At 40.1% G+C, this 13,381-nt stretch overlaps 2 protein-coding genes across 6 annotated transcripts in view; one reads left to right on the top strand and one right to left on the bottom strand.

Moving 5' to 3' along the window:
- The window catches only part of Sass6 (SAS-6 centriolar assembly protein), a 29,294-nt gene extending 27,199 nt beyond the window's left edge, over positions 1-2,095 (bottom strand). For 3 of the 4 annotated variants that reach the window (XM_042678781.1, XM_042678780.1, XM_042678785.1), the window contains exon 1: positions 1,955-2,095. In XM_042678781.1, coding sequence (XP_042534715.1) covers positions 1,955-2,019 — 65 coding nt within the window. In that variant the 5' untranslated portion in view covers positions 2,020-2,095. The remainder of the gene's footprint in view (positions 1-1,954) is intronic. The other variant, XM_042678782.1, reaches the window with a different exon arrangement.
- Positions 2,096-2,374: 279 nt separating this feature from the next.
- The window catches only part of Trmt13 (tRNA methyltransferase 13 homolog), a 16,884-nt gene continuing 5,877 nt past the window's right edge, over positions 2,375-13,381 (top strand). The window contains exons 1-9 of one of the 2 annotated variants that reach the window (XM_042678819.1): positions 2,375-2,582; positions 6,330-6,376; positions 6,459-6,525; positions 8,859-8,921; positions 9,355-9,424; positions 9,576-9,682; positions 10,236-10,403; positions 12,454-12,526; positions 13,272-13,346. In XM_042678819.1, coding sequence (XP_042534753.1) covers positions 2,433-2,582; positions 6,330-6,376; positions 6,459-6,525; positions 8,859-8,921; positions 9,355-9,424; positions 9,576-9,682; positions 10,236-10,403; positions 12,454-12,526; positions 13,272-13,346 — 820 coding nt within the window. In that variant the 5' untranslated portion in view covers positions 2,375-2,432. The remainder of the gene's footprint in view (positions 2,583-6,329; positions 6,377-6,458; positions 6,526-8,858; positions 8,922-9,354; positions 9,425-9,575; positions 9,683-10,235; positions 10,404-12,453; positions 12,527-13,271; positions 13,347-13,381) is intronic. The other variant, XM_042678812.1, reaches the window with a different exon arrangement.

The following is a 13,381-nucleotide window of genomic DNA, read 5'->3' as shown; positions in this document are numbered from 1 at the left end:
AGAGTAAGTCGTTTAGGCTTTTTTGGCTAACACGTCTCTTTCACACTTTCTCTGTCTCTCTCTTCAGTGTTGAAGAGAGTGCCATACTATGGAGACAATGAGCTACATCTTGACCTTTATGCCCTCAAAAAACAGTATAGTATAATTATTCAATTCTGCAAAAACAGCCAAACAATTTGGTAATAAAACTTCATCTACAAATAGTGGGCCATCTGGCCTTAAGGGCTCTGCTGAGCCCTGCTATAGGTGAAGAAATACAAGTATCTGAAAGGTATGAAAGAATAAAAAGAAGGCAGGGTGCAAGTGCCGATAGTTCATACCTGTGATCCTAGCTACTCAAGAGGCTGAGATCAAAGGATCAAGCTTTGAAGTTCTCAGGGCAGGAAAAGTCTGTGACACTCATCTCTAATTCACCAAAAAGCCAGAAGTGGAGCTGTGGCTCAAGTGGTAAAGTGCCAGCCCTGAGTGAAAAAGGCTAAGGGCCCAGAATTTGAACTTTACAATTTGTGGGCAAGGATGGAAGGGAGAGAGTGAAGGCAGGGGTGACATCCATCATCCAAAAGGAAATGTACTCATCACCTCACTTATGAAACGGTAACCCTCTGTACATCACCTTTATAATAACAATAAAAAATTAGAAGTTAATAAATTAATTTTAGTTATACATCCTATTTAACGTAATAGACCCAAAATCTTGCCATTTTAATGTATAACCAACATAAAACTTATTGAGATTTTACACTTTTATTTCATAGAATATCTTTAAAATCAGTGTTAATTTTATTTTGCACTTATAGCAACCCAATCTGGATTAGCGCCCCCCGTCAAATGTTCAATAGCATATGTGGTTAGTGCTACCACAATGAATGGCATGTAGGAGCAGAAGAAACCGCAGAGGTGGAACTCAACATATGCAAAGCCCTGGTCTGGGTCCCCCAAACGAAAACAAAAACAAACAACAACAACACAAAGCCAACTACTTAAACTAACCCACAAATCTATATCCATGGGAGTCAAGTTCAGGGATCACATATTATAGTTTACTGACAACTCAGTAAATCAATTTTGTTATGCGACTTTCCTACACCTGTGAGTTTTACTCTTTGTCTTTGACATACTGGGGTTTGAAGTCAAGACCACTGGCTTAGACGTCACTCTGCCACTAAAGCCATTGGGGCCAGGCTACACAATTTGTCTTTTATTGTATGTATTTTCACACTTGATCCTAATGACAACTACGTTATGTCAACTGTACACAAGAAGGAACACAGACGCTAAGAGACGGCGAGTGCATGGTCGAACTGGGGGCGGCTGTACAAACGGATCACCTGCTTTAACACCAATCCTACTTAAGCTCTAGTATTACCACGAAAACCATCACATCCCCAAAGTAAGTGTCCAACGGCGAGTGTTTACGAGCGGACAGTATTGCACCAACGAAATTCCTGTCAACTGTGGCCACGGTGGCGCCAAGGGGGCTCAGGCTTGCGCTCCCGAGGCTGGCACCGGAGGATCGCGGTTCGATGCCAGCCCGGGCAAGAAAGTGGTTGAGACTGATTGCCAAAGGACCACACCAAAAAGCCGGAAGCGGAGCTGTGGCTCAGGCGATCGAGCGCCAGGCTTGAGCACAGCAGCTCAGGGGCAGCGAGCAGGCTCTGAGTTCAAGCTCCAGGGCCTTCATTACTAGTGATGATGATGATTAATAATAATAATAATTAATAATAATAATATCAAGAAGTGAGGCTGGGTCACCGAGGCTGCCCATTTCCCCTCCCAGCGTCCCCCCTGCAGCGGCCGGTCGGTGCCAGCGGCGGCCACCCGGGCCCTGCCAGTGCCCCGGCCCCGGCCCCGGCCCCGGCCCCGGCCCCGCCCCACGGTCCCCAGCCGCCATCTTCACCGCCGGCGCGACCCCAACCGCCAGCCGCGCGCGGGCAGCGAGCGCCGCGGACCTCACCTCTCCTCGCAGTCTTTGCATTTCACCTGCAAGGGGACGATTTGCTGGAACAGAACTTGGCTCATCGTAGACCTCGGCCGGTCCACAGGCCTAGGCCTCCAAACGCGCCGAGGAGACGTCCGGCTGCGGACAGAGTTTGAGTTTGGCGCTTAGCTCCGCGGAGAAGGAGGAGCGAGAAACGGGGCGGGGAGGGGGGGGGGGGGACGACGAAGGAAGTTTGGACCTCGCAGCCACCATCAGTCACTTCCGGTTTTTGCGACGGAGGGCGGGTTGGGGGTTCGAATGGGTGAGCCGTTTCCGAGCATCGAGCGACGCGTTGGGACGCGGTGCCGCCATCTTTGTTGAGGGAAAAGTGTCCGATGGAGACCGGCATGCGCCATCTTTGTGAAGGGACGAGAACTCCCCAGGACACAGACAACTTTTTTTTTTTTTGCGCCGGCCGCCGGATGCTGACCGTCCCGGGCGTGGCGGGACGTGGATGATGGCGGCCTCTCCGCCGACTCCGTGCGCTGCGGGGTTTCCAGCCGAGGGGAGATGCGGGTACTACGTGGAAAAGAAGAAGCGGTTCTGCAGGATGGTGGCGGCCGCGGGGAAGAGGTTCTGCGGCGAGCACGCCGGCGCCGCGGAGGTGCGGCGGGAGGGGGGAGGGAGGGAGGGAGGGGGGAGGGAGGGGGGGAGGGAGGGAGGGGGAAGGGAGGGGGGAGGGAGGGGGAGAGAGAGGGAGGGGGGAGGGAGGGAGAGGGAGGGGGGAGGGAGGGGGAGAGAGAGGGAGGGGGAGGGAGGGGGGAGGGAGGGGGGGGAGGGAGGGAGAGGGAGGGGGGGATGAGTGAGGGAGTGAGAGCAGGGCGGGAGTGAATGAATGAATGAATCTCCTGGTAAGGAGAGTTGAGGATGAATGAATGATTCTCCCGGTGGTGAGCCGAGAGCAGGAATGAATGAATGAATGAATGAATGACTCTCCTGGTGGTCTAGGCAAGCCAGAAAGAAACCTAAATTATTTAGACTTAAAATTTCCAGGGAAACAAACCCAGGATGGTTGTTAGCAGGGATGGGGAAGGAGAGATTCGAACATACAACGATTGGCCTTTTAAAATGGAGAGCTCCTCTGATCATAGAAAATAGTATCTGTGGAAATGAAAAATCAGTATAATTGAAAACCAACTGCAGTCTTGTTCGTTAATGCATGTATATACACATATAACATATATATACATATATATGTATATAACCTATAACTATGGTCAGCCAATCCATTTGTGTCTCCGCATATTAACTGAGAATGTATGGGCTAGGAAAATAGAAACAGGGACAGGAGGATGCTGAGAGGAAAAGAACATGTCCAACAGAATTAGAAAAATAAACCAAATTGATGAGCATCTGCTTTCATCCTTTCTGAAAGTCTAGTATTATTTGCATTATGTGATTTCTTGTTCAAATAGTGTATCTTTCTAGGAAAAATCCAATCCAGATTAGTCTCATCACCCATCACCTACTGGTCCATCATTGCCAGAGCCTACTTCCTATTTGAGTTTGAAGGGCTTTTAACGAAAGTTAAGCATACTGAAGTAGAGATGTTCTTGTTTTGGCCTGTGGGAGTTGTGACTTACTGTGAGAATTCTTTTAAAGTCTACCCACAATTTACTGCGTAATTTTAAGGGGCCAGCAAATATCCATTGGTTGAAGAATGGGATTTGCTATAGAATGTTATTGTATCTTACCCAGACATCTGTAAGGTGATTGTAGATGGTGATATTGTAGAATATGAGTAAATTCTTAAGAGTCAGTATTCCTAGAGAGAAATCTAGTTAGTATCTCACAGAAACACTGCAGAACAGGAGGTGAGAATACTTTTCTGCAACTACAGTTGGGCTTTGAATTGTGATCATTCTTTTGAATTTGTATTTTATGTTGTAATTGGGTGTTGTGGTTCCCATCTTTTAAAAAAAAAAAAGTGTCATAGGTAGTGACATTAGTGATACCTCATTTTCATCCTGTGGTTCTTAACTGGAGATGATTTTTTTTGGGGGGGGGGGGCCGGTCGTGGGGCTTGAACTCTGGGCCTGGGCGCTGTCCCTCAGCTCTTCAGCTCAAGGCTAGCATGCTACCACTTGAGCCATAGTGCCACTTCCAGCTTTTTTTTTCTGCTTATGTGGTTCTGAGGAATTGAACCCAGGGCCTCATGCATGCAAGGCAAGCGCTCTACCACTGAGCCACCTTCTCAGCCCCTGGAGATTTTTGCCTAACAAATTTTAGTCACCTTATAGATGGTCTGGGTAGATAAAGTAAAAAAATCATTCTATGGTAAATCTCTTGGAATGTCTGAAGGCCTTTTGGCTATTGTAACTAGGAAGTAATGGCATCTAATGTTTTGAGGCCAGAGACACTGCTAATTCATAGACTAGTCCTTCCTCACCGAAAGAATTTTCTAGCTCAAAATATCAATTGCACCAGTGTTCATCAACACTGTTTCTAAACCCAAATGGTAAACGTATTTAAAAAGCTTCATCAGCATGCACCTGTAACTCAGGCCTATAATACTAGCTACCCAAAAAGCTGACATCTGAGGATCACAGTTTGAAGCCAGCCCAGGTACACAAATCCTAGAGACTCTCATGTCCGTTTAACTAGCAAAAAGACAAAATTGGGTGTGACTCAAGTTCTACTGTCGAACATCAGCCTTGAGCTGAAAAACCTAAGCAAGAGTGTGAAGCCCTGAGTTCAAGCCCCAGTATAGGCGCGCACACACACACACACACACACACAGAGCTTTTTCAATGTTCATCTGTGGTTAGCCTTTGGAAGTTAGAAAACAGTCATTCCCTTTTTGTGCAGGACCCAGGCCTTGAACTCAGGACCTGGGCTCTGTCCCTGAGCCTCTCTGTGCTCAAGGCTAGAGATCTACCACTTGAGCCCTAGCACCACTTTCAGCTTTTTCTGTTTATGTGGTACTGAAGAATCGAACCCAGGGCTTCATGCATGCTAGGCAAGCACTCTACCACTAAGCCACATTCCCTCCTTTTGGAAGTTAAGTTTTGTTGTTTGATTTTTTGAGATGAGATCTCACTGTTTTGCCCAGGCTGTTCTCCAGCTAGTAGTCTCAAGTAATCTGCCCACCTTACCCTCAGCAATATGTGCACCTGGCTGGAAGTTTGAGTTTTTGTTTTGTTTTATTTTGTATGTGTTTCATACAGATTCATAAGGAATGTTGAGTTGAGTCCTGTTGCCAACACTACTAATTTTCCTTTATTTTCTCCCAAGGCATAGAGTTAAATTAGTGCGACTTGAAAGCATATAACTGCTGGCTGTACTGAAAAGTTGCAAAGCCAGTGGAAAATGACCTGTACCAAATTTTTAAATGCCATATCTCATTGTTTTTAAGATGCTTTTCCCCACACTTTGGTAACAGCCTTGAGATAACAGTGCATCTTAAAACCAGTGTCATTTAGATATTTTTCACAAAGAATCTGTAACATGTATGTAAATCAGCATAATTTAGTTATTTCACAGTGTATACATATGTCAAAACACCATGTTGTGGTCTCCCTGACAAGGGGATGTTAAGCCAAAACGTAAGGTGATAGGACAAAATTAGAAAGGCTTAAGAAACAAAGGACTTCCACTGATCTGCTGATCACATATATATATGTGCACACCAGAGGGAAACCAGGAGGAGGACACAGAACTAGAGGGAATCAGGGAAAAACCTACTACAGCAGGACCCATCAGCTGTACTGGACATTGATCAAAATGAACTGAGGAACTCAATGGCAGCCATGGGAGAGAGGGAATGAGTGGGAAAGAGGGAACAGCTGATGCTATGCAAAACAAAAGAAATGTACATGTCACCCAATGTGGAAGAAATAACTGTATGCAAAGCTCATAGAACTCATAAATATTATAGACCATGATAGACAATTTGCCCCATGAAAGTTAGAATGTGTTTGTGACTTTAACTAATCATCACTATCCCACAATACTATGAAATTTGGGAAATTATGTATCACTTAATCACAAGAAAGAATTTGGGGGAAAAAAAAAAACCATGTTGTACATTACAACTAAATACAATTTTATCACCTTTTTTAATTATAAATTTGAAGTAAATGGTTAACATTTCTTTTTTTCTTGATGGCATATAAAATAACAGTGTCTCAGATTCAAAATTTTATTTCTCTAAAACCTATTTGAAACTATTTTTCTAAGGCAGTGTTTATTTACGTACAAAAAAGCCAGCTACATTGTAGATTGCATTGTTGTTAAAACCCATGAGATGATTTTGCCAATTTTTCACCTCTTTGAGAATATAGATATACTACAGAAAGATAGATAGACTTGATATTTTATTTAAGTAAATATATTTCCTTTATTTTATTAGGAAGAAAATTCTCGAAAAAGAATCCTGTGTCCTTTAGATCCAAAACAGTAAGTATAGAAATAAGGATTTTTCTATACTAGAAGCAATAAATATTGAAAATCTCATTTAAATTTTTCTCCTTAAATTTAGCACAGTATATGAAGATCAACTAGCAAAGCATTTGAAAAAATGTAATGCAAGAGAGAAGCCAAAGCCTGTAAGTGTTTGATCGGTAAAATTAAATAGTGAAGTCTGTGGTATATAATGTTTATGTACATAAACATTAGTGTGTTACATCTAGTGTATTACAAATGGACATATTATTAACAAGACTCTTTAGGCTTGAATTTGGTAAATTCATTTAAGTGAATATAATATGTGGGATTTTAAATACAGTTAAGAGTCATAATTCAGAATAGAATTTTATAGAAAATAAGTATTATTGAGGGCATCATGACCTTTACTCATTCCACTTTATTGCCACTGTTAAACATGTAATTAAAGCTAAATTCACAATGGTATTTTATGCCATCTGTCAGCCAAAAGCCATTATTATATCATATGATATACCCAGGGGTTACTTTCACTTTTGAATCAAGATTTTTTTTTTTTTTTGGGTCCAGTCATGGGGCCTGAACTCTGAGCCTGGGCACTGTCCCTCAGCTCTTCAGCTCAAGGCTAGCGCTCTACCACTTGAGCCACAGCGCCACTTCCGGCTTTTTTCTTTTTTGCTTATGTGGTGCTGAGGAATCGAACCCAGGGCTTTTAGCATGCAACGCAAGCGCTCTACCACTGAGCCACCTTCCCAGCCATGAATCAAGATTTGTAAAATGGTATTATTTTGTGCATCTGAATGTATACAGTATAGCAGCCACTGAACACATGGGCTTTTCTAATTTTTTTTTTTTTTTTTATTGTAAAGCTACTATACAGAGGGTTACAGTTACATGAGTGAGGTTATGAGTACACTTCCTCTTGAACATTGTTACCCCCTCCATTGTTTTCCCCCTACCATCCGGGCTTTTCTAATTTGAGACTAGTTTAATCTTGAAAATCTAGTTTCACTTTCTCGGGAGCCATATTTTACATCTAGAAGCTGTAAAACCACATTATTTAGGGTAGAATAGAACATTTCCATCATTGAAGAAAGTTGTGTTCCATAATGTTGATCTAAATCTTTACCTAGAATTTATCTCTTTGCAAATAGGCTTAAAAGATCTCATATTAATTTAAATAATACAGTGTATAGTGGGGGAGGGGGTATGAAATTAATGAATGAATGAAATGACTTAGTGTCACAAAACATTCCTGCTTTCAGTTTTTTTGTTTTAAAATATTTTTTAAATTTGGCAACCTGTCTTGTGTATCCTTCATAACTCTTCCTTGATACACAAAAACATATCCTGCCTCTTCAGGCATTTCATTTTCTTGATTTTGTTGTTATTTCCAGACAGGGCTCACTGTATAGCTCAGTCTGAGCCTCAAACTTGTGACCCTCTTGCCTTCCCCTCCCAACTGCTAGGGTTATAGGCATGTGTCACCACACTTAGCTGCCTTTACTTTTTAATCAGTATTTTAATATGGCATTGTAATTTTAATATGTCTTTTTTTTTGGGGGGGGTGGGGAGAGGGAGGCCTGTTATGGTGTTTGAACCTGGGCCTGGGCGCTGTCCCTCAGCTCTTTAGCTCAAAGCGAGCATTCTACCACTTGCGCCACAGAGCCACTTCCAGTTTTCTGTGGGTTAATTAGAAATAAGAGTCTCACAGACTTTCCTGCCGGGCTGGCTTTGAACTATGATCCTCAGATCAGCCTCCCAAGTTGCTAGGATTACAGGCATGAGCACCTGCACCCACCTTTTAATACCTTATTTTAATATGTCATTGTAAGATTTTTTTATTATGCTACAAGCCTAACAAATGGAATATACTCTTGTTCTTGATTTAATACCATAAGCAAAACTGGTACAGTCCTTAGTCTGTGCTATAAACAGGTAAAAATGTTCATAGAGATTGCTACTGAATTTTTTTTTAGGTGGTATATGCTTATTTAGATAACTAGAATTTCACTAGAATCAAAAATCCACAGAGATTAGTACCTTCTGATTTCTACCAAATCTCCAACACTGAAAAGAAACCAATCTCTGTAACAGGCACTCAGTAATTATTTAATAACTGAATGAATGGGAGGAAGGAGGACAGATAAACAGTATGAGATGGAAGAAAAGAATCTTTTTCAGCTGGGTGCCAGTGGCTCACGCCTGTAATCCTAGCTACTCAGAAGGCTGAGATCTGAGGATTGCGGCTCAAAGCCAGCCCGGGCAGGAAAGACGTGAGACTCCTATTTCCAATAAAAACTACTAGAAAGCAGGAAGTGGCGTTGTAGCTTAAGTGGTAGAGCACTCACCTTGAGCTGAAGAGCTGAAGCCCAAGCCCAGAGTTCAAGCCCCATGACTGACAAAAAAAAAAAAAAAAAAAGAATCTTTTTCAGGTTAATTTTTGTGAGTTTCATATTAATAAATAACATGGTATGGTTTTGTTTTGTTTTTCAAGGATTTCTTTATTCAAGATATTAATGCAGGCTTAAAAGATGATACAGAAATACCTGAACAATTAGTAAGTATTTAATTCCCAGTGATATTGGTAAGTTATCTCCACATTGTCAATAAGCCATATTCTCATTTTTGTCTGTAATAAATGTTATTTTGAGTGGGGAATACATTTTCCTGTGGAATCAGTATTGTTAATAATAGCTAATTCATAGATTAGCTTCTACCTCATAAGACACTATAGTAGAGCTCTGAATTCCCTGTGAGTTCTCTGAGTGTAGATTTTTTGACTTCTCAGGATGCCAGAGGAATTAAAGTAGCATGGCATCCAGTGAAGGGAGATTTAGCAGTTGGGCAAATCTAGTGGCAGCTCAGGAGAGATTTTATCAGGAAAAAAGAGCCTAAACGGCTGTGAGATTTACCTATTAACTTTCTACCATGTCTCTTGGTTTGTTAAAGCATTTGGGGACTACATTATTTAGTTTTCTTTTTGCATACAGGTTCCCATTTCTTCTCTATCAGAAGAGCAGTTGGGAAACTTAATTAACAAATTGAGAAAAGCAAGTGAAGGTAAGTCTGTCTAAAATTGCAAGTTAAATTATTTTGGAACAACTAAGTGGTATATGAGTTGATACTATTTTGGTTTTATAAAAGGTTAATGTTACAGACATATAGTTTGAGGTTTGGCTGCTTCAGCTGTCATTTTATATACTTGCCACAGGTTTGAGTTCCACACTTAATGATCACATCATGTCTCACCCAGCATTACATGATGCCATTAATGACCCTAGAAATGGGGATTCTGCAACCAAGCACTTGAAACAACAGGTATATTTTAGGCCACAATAACTACCTTTGTAGTTTTAATGTATTCTAGTCTCTCTCCGTATAGTTATTAGTGATATTTTGTTTAGCCTTTCAGAGTATAAAGTTATGTACATCTCAAAACTATGTATAACTATTTTTTAAATTTTTGGCATGGATACAGTTCTGACTGTTCAGTTTTCAATTTTTTAAAAAAAATTTTTTTGGGGGTCCGGTCATGGGGCCCGAACTCTGGGCCTGGGCCCTGTCCCTCCGCTCTTCAGCTCAAGGCTAGCACTCTACCACTTGAGCCACAGTGCTACTTCCAGCTTTTTTCTTTTTATGTGGTGCTGAGGAATCGAATCCAGGGACTCATGCATGCAAGGCAAGCGCTCTACCACTGAGCCACCTTCCCAGCCCCAAGTTTTCAATATTTTAAAGCAAGAAAAAAATTAAAGCTGAACAGAAATGACCATGGTGTGAACATACTGCTTGATAGAAGAATTGCCTTGCTGTTTTCCCATTTGAGCCAGACCTGTTTGCTCTAGTTTATAAAATAATCTTGTGAAGTTTGCAGGCTTCTATTTTAGGTAACATTGAAAAATTACAGTTACTTGGTCCAAGAAGATGCTTTGTTGAGTTTGGAGCAGGCAAGGGAAAATTATCTCATTGGGTTGATGTTGCCTTAAAAGATGCTGAAAAAGTTCACTTCATCCTCGTAGAAAAAGTAACTACAAGATTCAAGGTAAGTGAAACCACATCAGCACATCAGTAACCAAACTTTGATAGCATTTTTCTTTTCTTGTCAGTACTGGGGCTTGAGCCCGCTGTCATGAGATTGTTAGGCAATCACTCTATCTCTTGACCCATGCGTTCCCCCAGTCAACTTTTCTCTAAGGGGAAAAAAAATGATAGGAATGTGTCTCTTAAAATAAACTTCTCTTATTTTTTAGTTGATTACATCCTTCTATTCATGACTTAAAAGTACATTTGTTAAGCCTAAGTTTTGATAGTCCATGATTGGAATTGTTAAAATGGTTTCCAGAGTTAGGAATATATGCAAAAAGAGCCAAGCTGAAGCTAGAAGTTAAAAGTCATCTGCCTGACTGCTGACTGACTATTAATTCAACAAGTAATTAGGGTCTTGTTAAATGGATTTATATTACAATGTTAAATAAAGGCAAGGCTCTGTGCTCTTTTAAGTAATTGTAATGACTGTAAAGTGTTAAGATATAAAAGAAAGCAATACAAAGTTTAGTATGAATTCAGTGGAAGGAGTAACAAGTTTTATTGCAGTAAGGAAATGATGAATAAGAGCTAGAAAAGGTGCTGCTCGAGCTAAATCTTGATAAGTGAATCAGTGCTCGCTAGGTAAGAGTTTGAGAAGTATTCTAGGAAGCAAAAGCAGTTTAACCAAATGTCTGGAAGGGAAACCTGGAAACTTGGCTGTGTGGCAGGAGTGCATATTGTGATGTGTGACGTAGCGCTCAGGAGTGATGAGACTAGAGAGGAAAGCCAGTTTAGGGAAGATTCTGTGCTTTGTATTGAGGAAGTAATTTGATGTTATTCTGCTATATGCTGGACATAGAGTGAAAAACATTTGGTTCTTGCCTTCAAGAAGCTTCCATCTACTGGGGCAGATATGCAAGTATTTTTGTTGTGTAAATTAAGTTTCTTATGGTAATGTTAAAAACCAGATACTCAGGATTATGAAGATATCAACCTAACCTCATACCTGTTTTATTATCCATGATAAATGGAAGAGGAGAAATTGTGGGAAATGCTTTTATGCCTTAAGTGATTAAGTAGTTCTTTTCTTGAGGAGAAAGAAGATGGATGGGTTTGGAGAAAGAAATGAGTTCAGTTCTGGATGTGTTTGCTGTTGAAGTAGGGCTTTCTAGTTTATAATTAGATATATGTCTAAAAGGCTGGGATGTGGGCTAGGAAGGTAGCTCAGTGATAAAGTGCTTGTCTTGCATGCATGAGGCCCTGGGTTCGATTCCTCAGCACCACATAAGCAGAAAAAGCCAGAAGTGGTGCTGTGGCTCAGGCGGTAGTAGAGCACTAGTCTTAGAGCTGAAGAGCTGAGGAACAGCGCCCAGGCCCAGAATCCAGGCCCCATGACCGGCCAAAAACAACAACAACAACAACAAAAAACAAGGCTGGGATATATATTTGTTGTAGAGCACTAACCTAGCATTCCACTAGCACATACAATAACAAAACTTCAAAGAAGTGGTTGAAGATGTAGCTCAGTGATACTTTTCTAGCACGTATAAGACCCTGGAGTTAATCCCCACACTGCCAAAAAGAAAAAGTAGATAGGTATCTGAAGATCTGGGCCACAAATGAAGATCTGTACATCATTTGAATATTTGGTGTCGTTTAAAATAATTTCAGTCTTTCACGGGGTGTAAGAAGCCACAGTATAAACTAGGGATAACAAAGATAAAGGCGATAACAAATAATCATAGGCAAATCCTTTAACATCTTGGTCCCTTTGTGAGTGAATTGGAAACTTTTAGGGTTAAAATAAACATGCACAATAATCGATACCATTTTCAAGCCTTATAAAAATTTTTATTTTATTATTTTATTTTATTATATTTATTATTTTATTATTATGGAGTTTTCATAAAAAATATAAAACTTTAAACATTTTGTTCATTCTCTTTTTTAAATGGCAAAAAGTAAGATGGAACTTGAATTCTGAAAATAGAAATCTTTTCATTTGCATATGGCTGGGTTTATTTAACATAAAAAGTCATTGTTGCAATAATATTCTACTTATGCAGGTGGATGGTAAACACAGAAAGAAAAATTCAGTGTTCGAAAGACTTCAAATTGATATTCAGCACTTATGTTTGAGTAAGTTGTGTAACTTTCCACAGTTCTCCCATAAAGTACAGAAATTTCAAACTCAGATAAATGGATTTTTTAGGAAACCCATTTATCTGGAAAAACAATTAAAATCAGTCCATTGTCAATGTGGAATATGTAACAAATGCAAATTGAATTAGGATTGCAACCTTAAAAAACTGGTTTTAGATATCAACTGCGAGTAAAGTAGTATATTTGAGGAGAGTTTAATAATTAAAGTTTTGATAAATATGTCCTTATATTGCTTCTTTGTCTTATTTAAATTAATTTTAAATTTATTCATACCATAAGCACAAGCCTTTTGCCCAAAACCATTAAATGAGATAGTTTTTTTGTGTAATTTTGTATAAAATATATTTCCTAGAATTTTAAATTGTGCTGAAATGAATCAGCTGTGGAGTTCTGTGCAAACATACACCTCCTCAGTCATTATTTTCACTGCCCTTTTTATACCTTTCCTATGTTTTTATTTCTTCAAAAAGGAAATAACGCAAATATCCTAACTTTTTCCATGCCTTGAGAAGCAATACAACATTTATATATAAACCACTGTATTTAAAATTATTTAACAATCTATTACTTTGCTGATGTGATAAACTGTAAACAAGTTCTTATATTATATGTTGGATTTTATACAGGAAAAAAAAAAGACAGCACTATAACTCAAAGATTCTGATCACATTAGTAGTTGTGAGAACCAAGAGAGCAAACTTAATTTTTCCTTTTATCTCAGACAAGATTCCTGTTCTAAGAGAAGGGAAACTACCTGTAGTAGGAATTGGAAAGCATCTGTGTGGTGTGGCAACAGGTATGTAAACACACTAATAATTTCTCAATCAGTTC

Source organism: Dipodomys spectabilis, unplaced genomic scaffold (genome assembly GCF_019054845.1).
Source record: "Dipodomys spectabilis isolate Male_0828 unplaced genomic scaffold, ASM1905484v1 ptg000002l, whole genome shotgun sequence".
NCBI lineage: Eukaryota > Metazoa > Chordata > Mammalia > Rodentia > Heteromyidae > Dipodomys > Dipodomys spectabilis.
The sequence above is the reverse complement of the archived record's forward strand: the minus strand, read 5'-3'. Positions and strand labels throughout refer to the sequence as shown.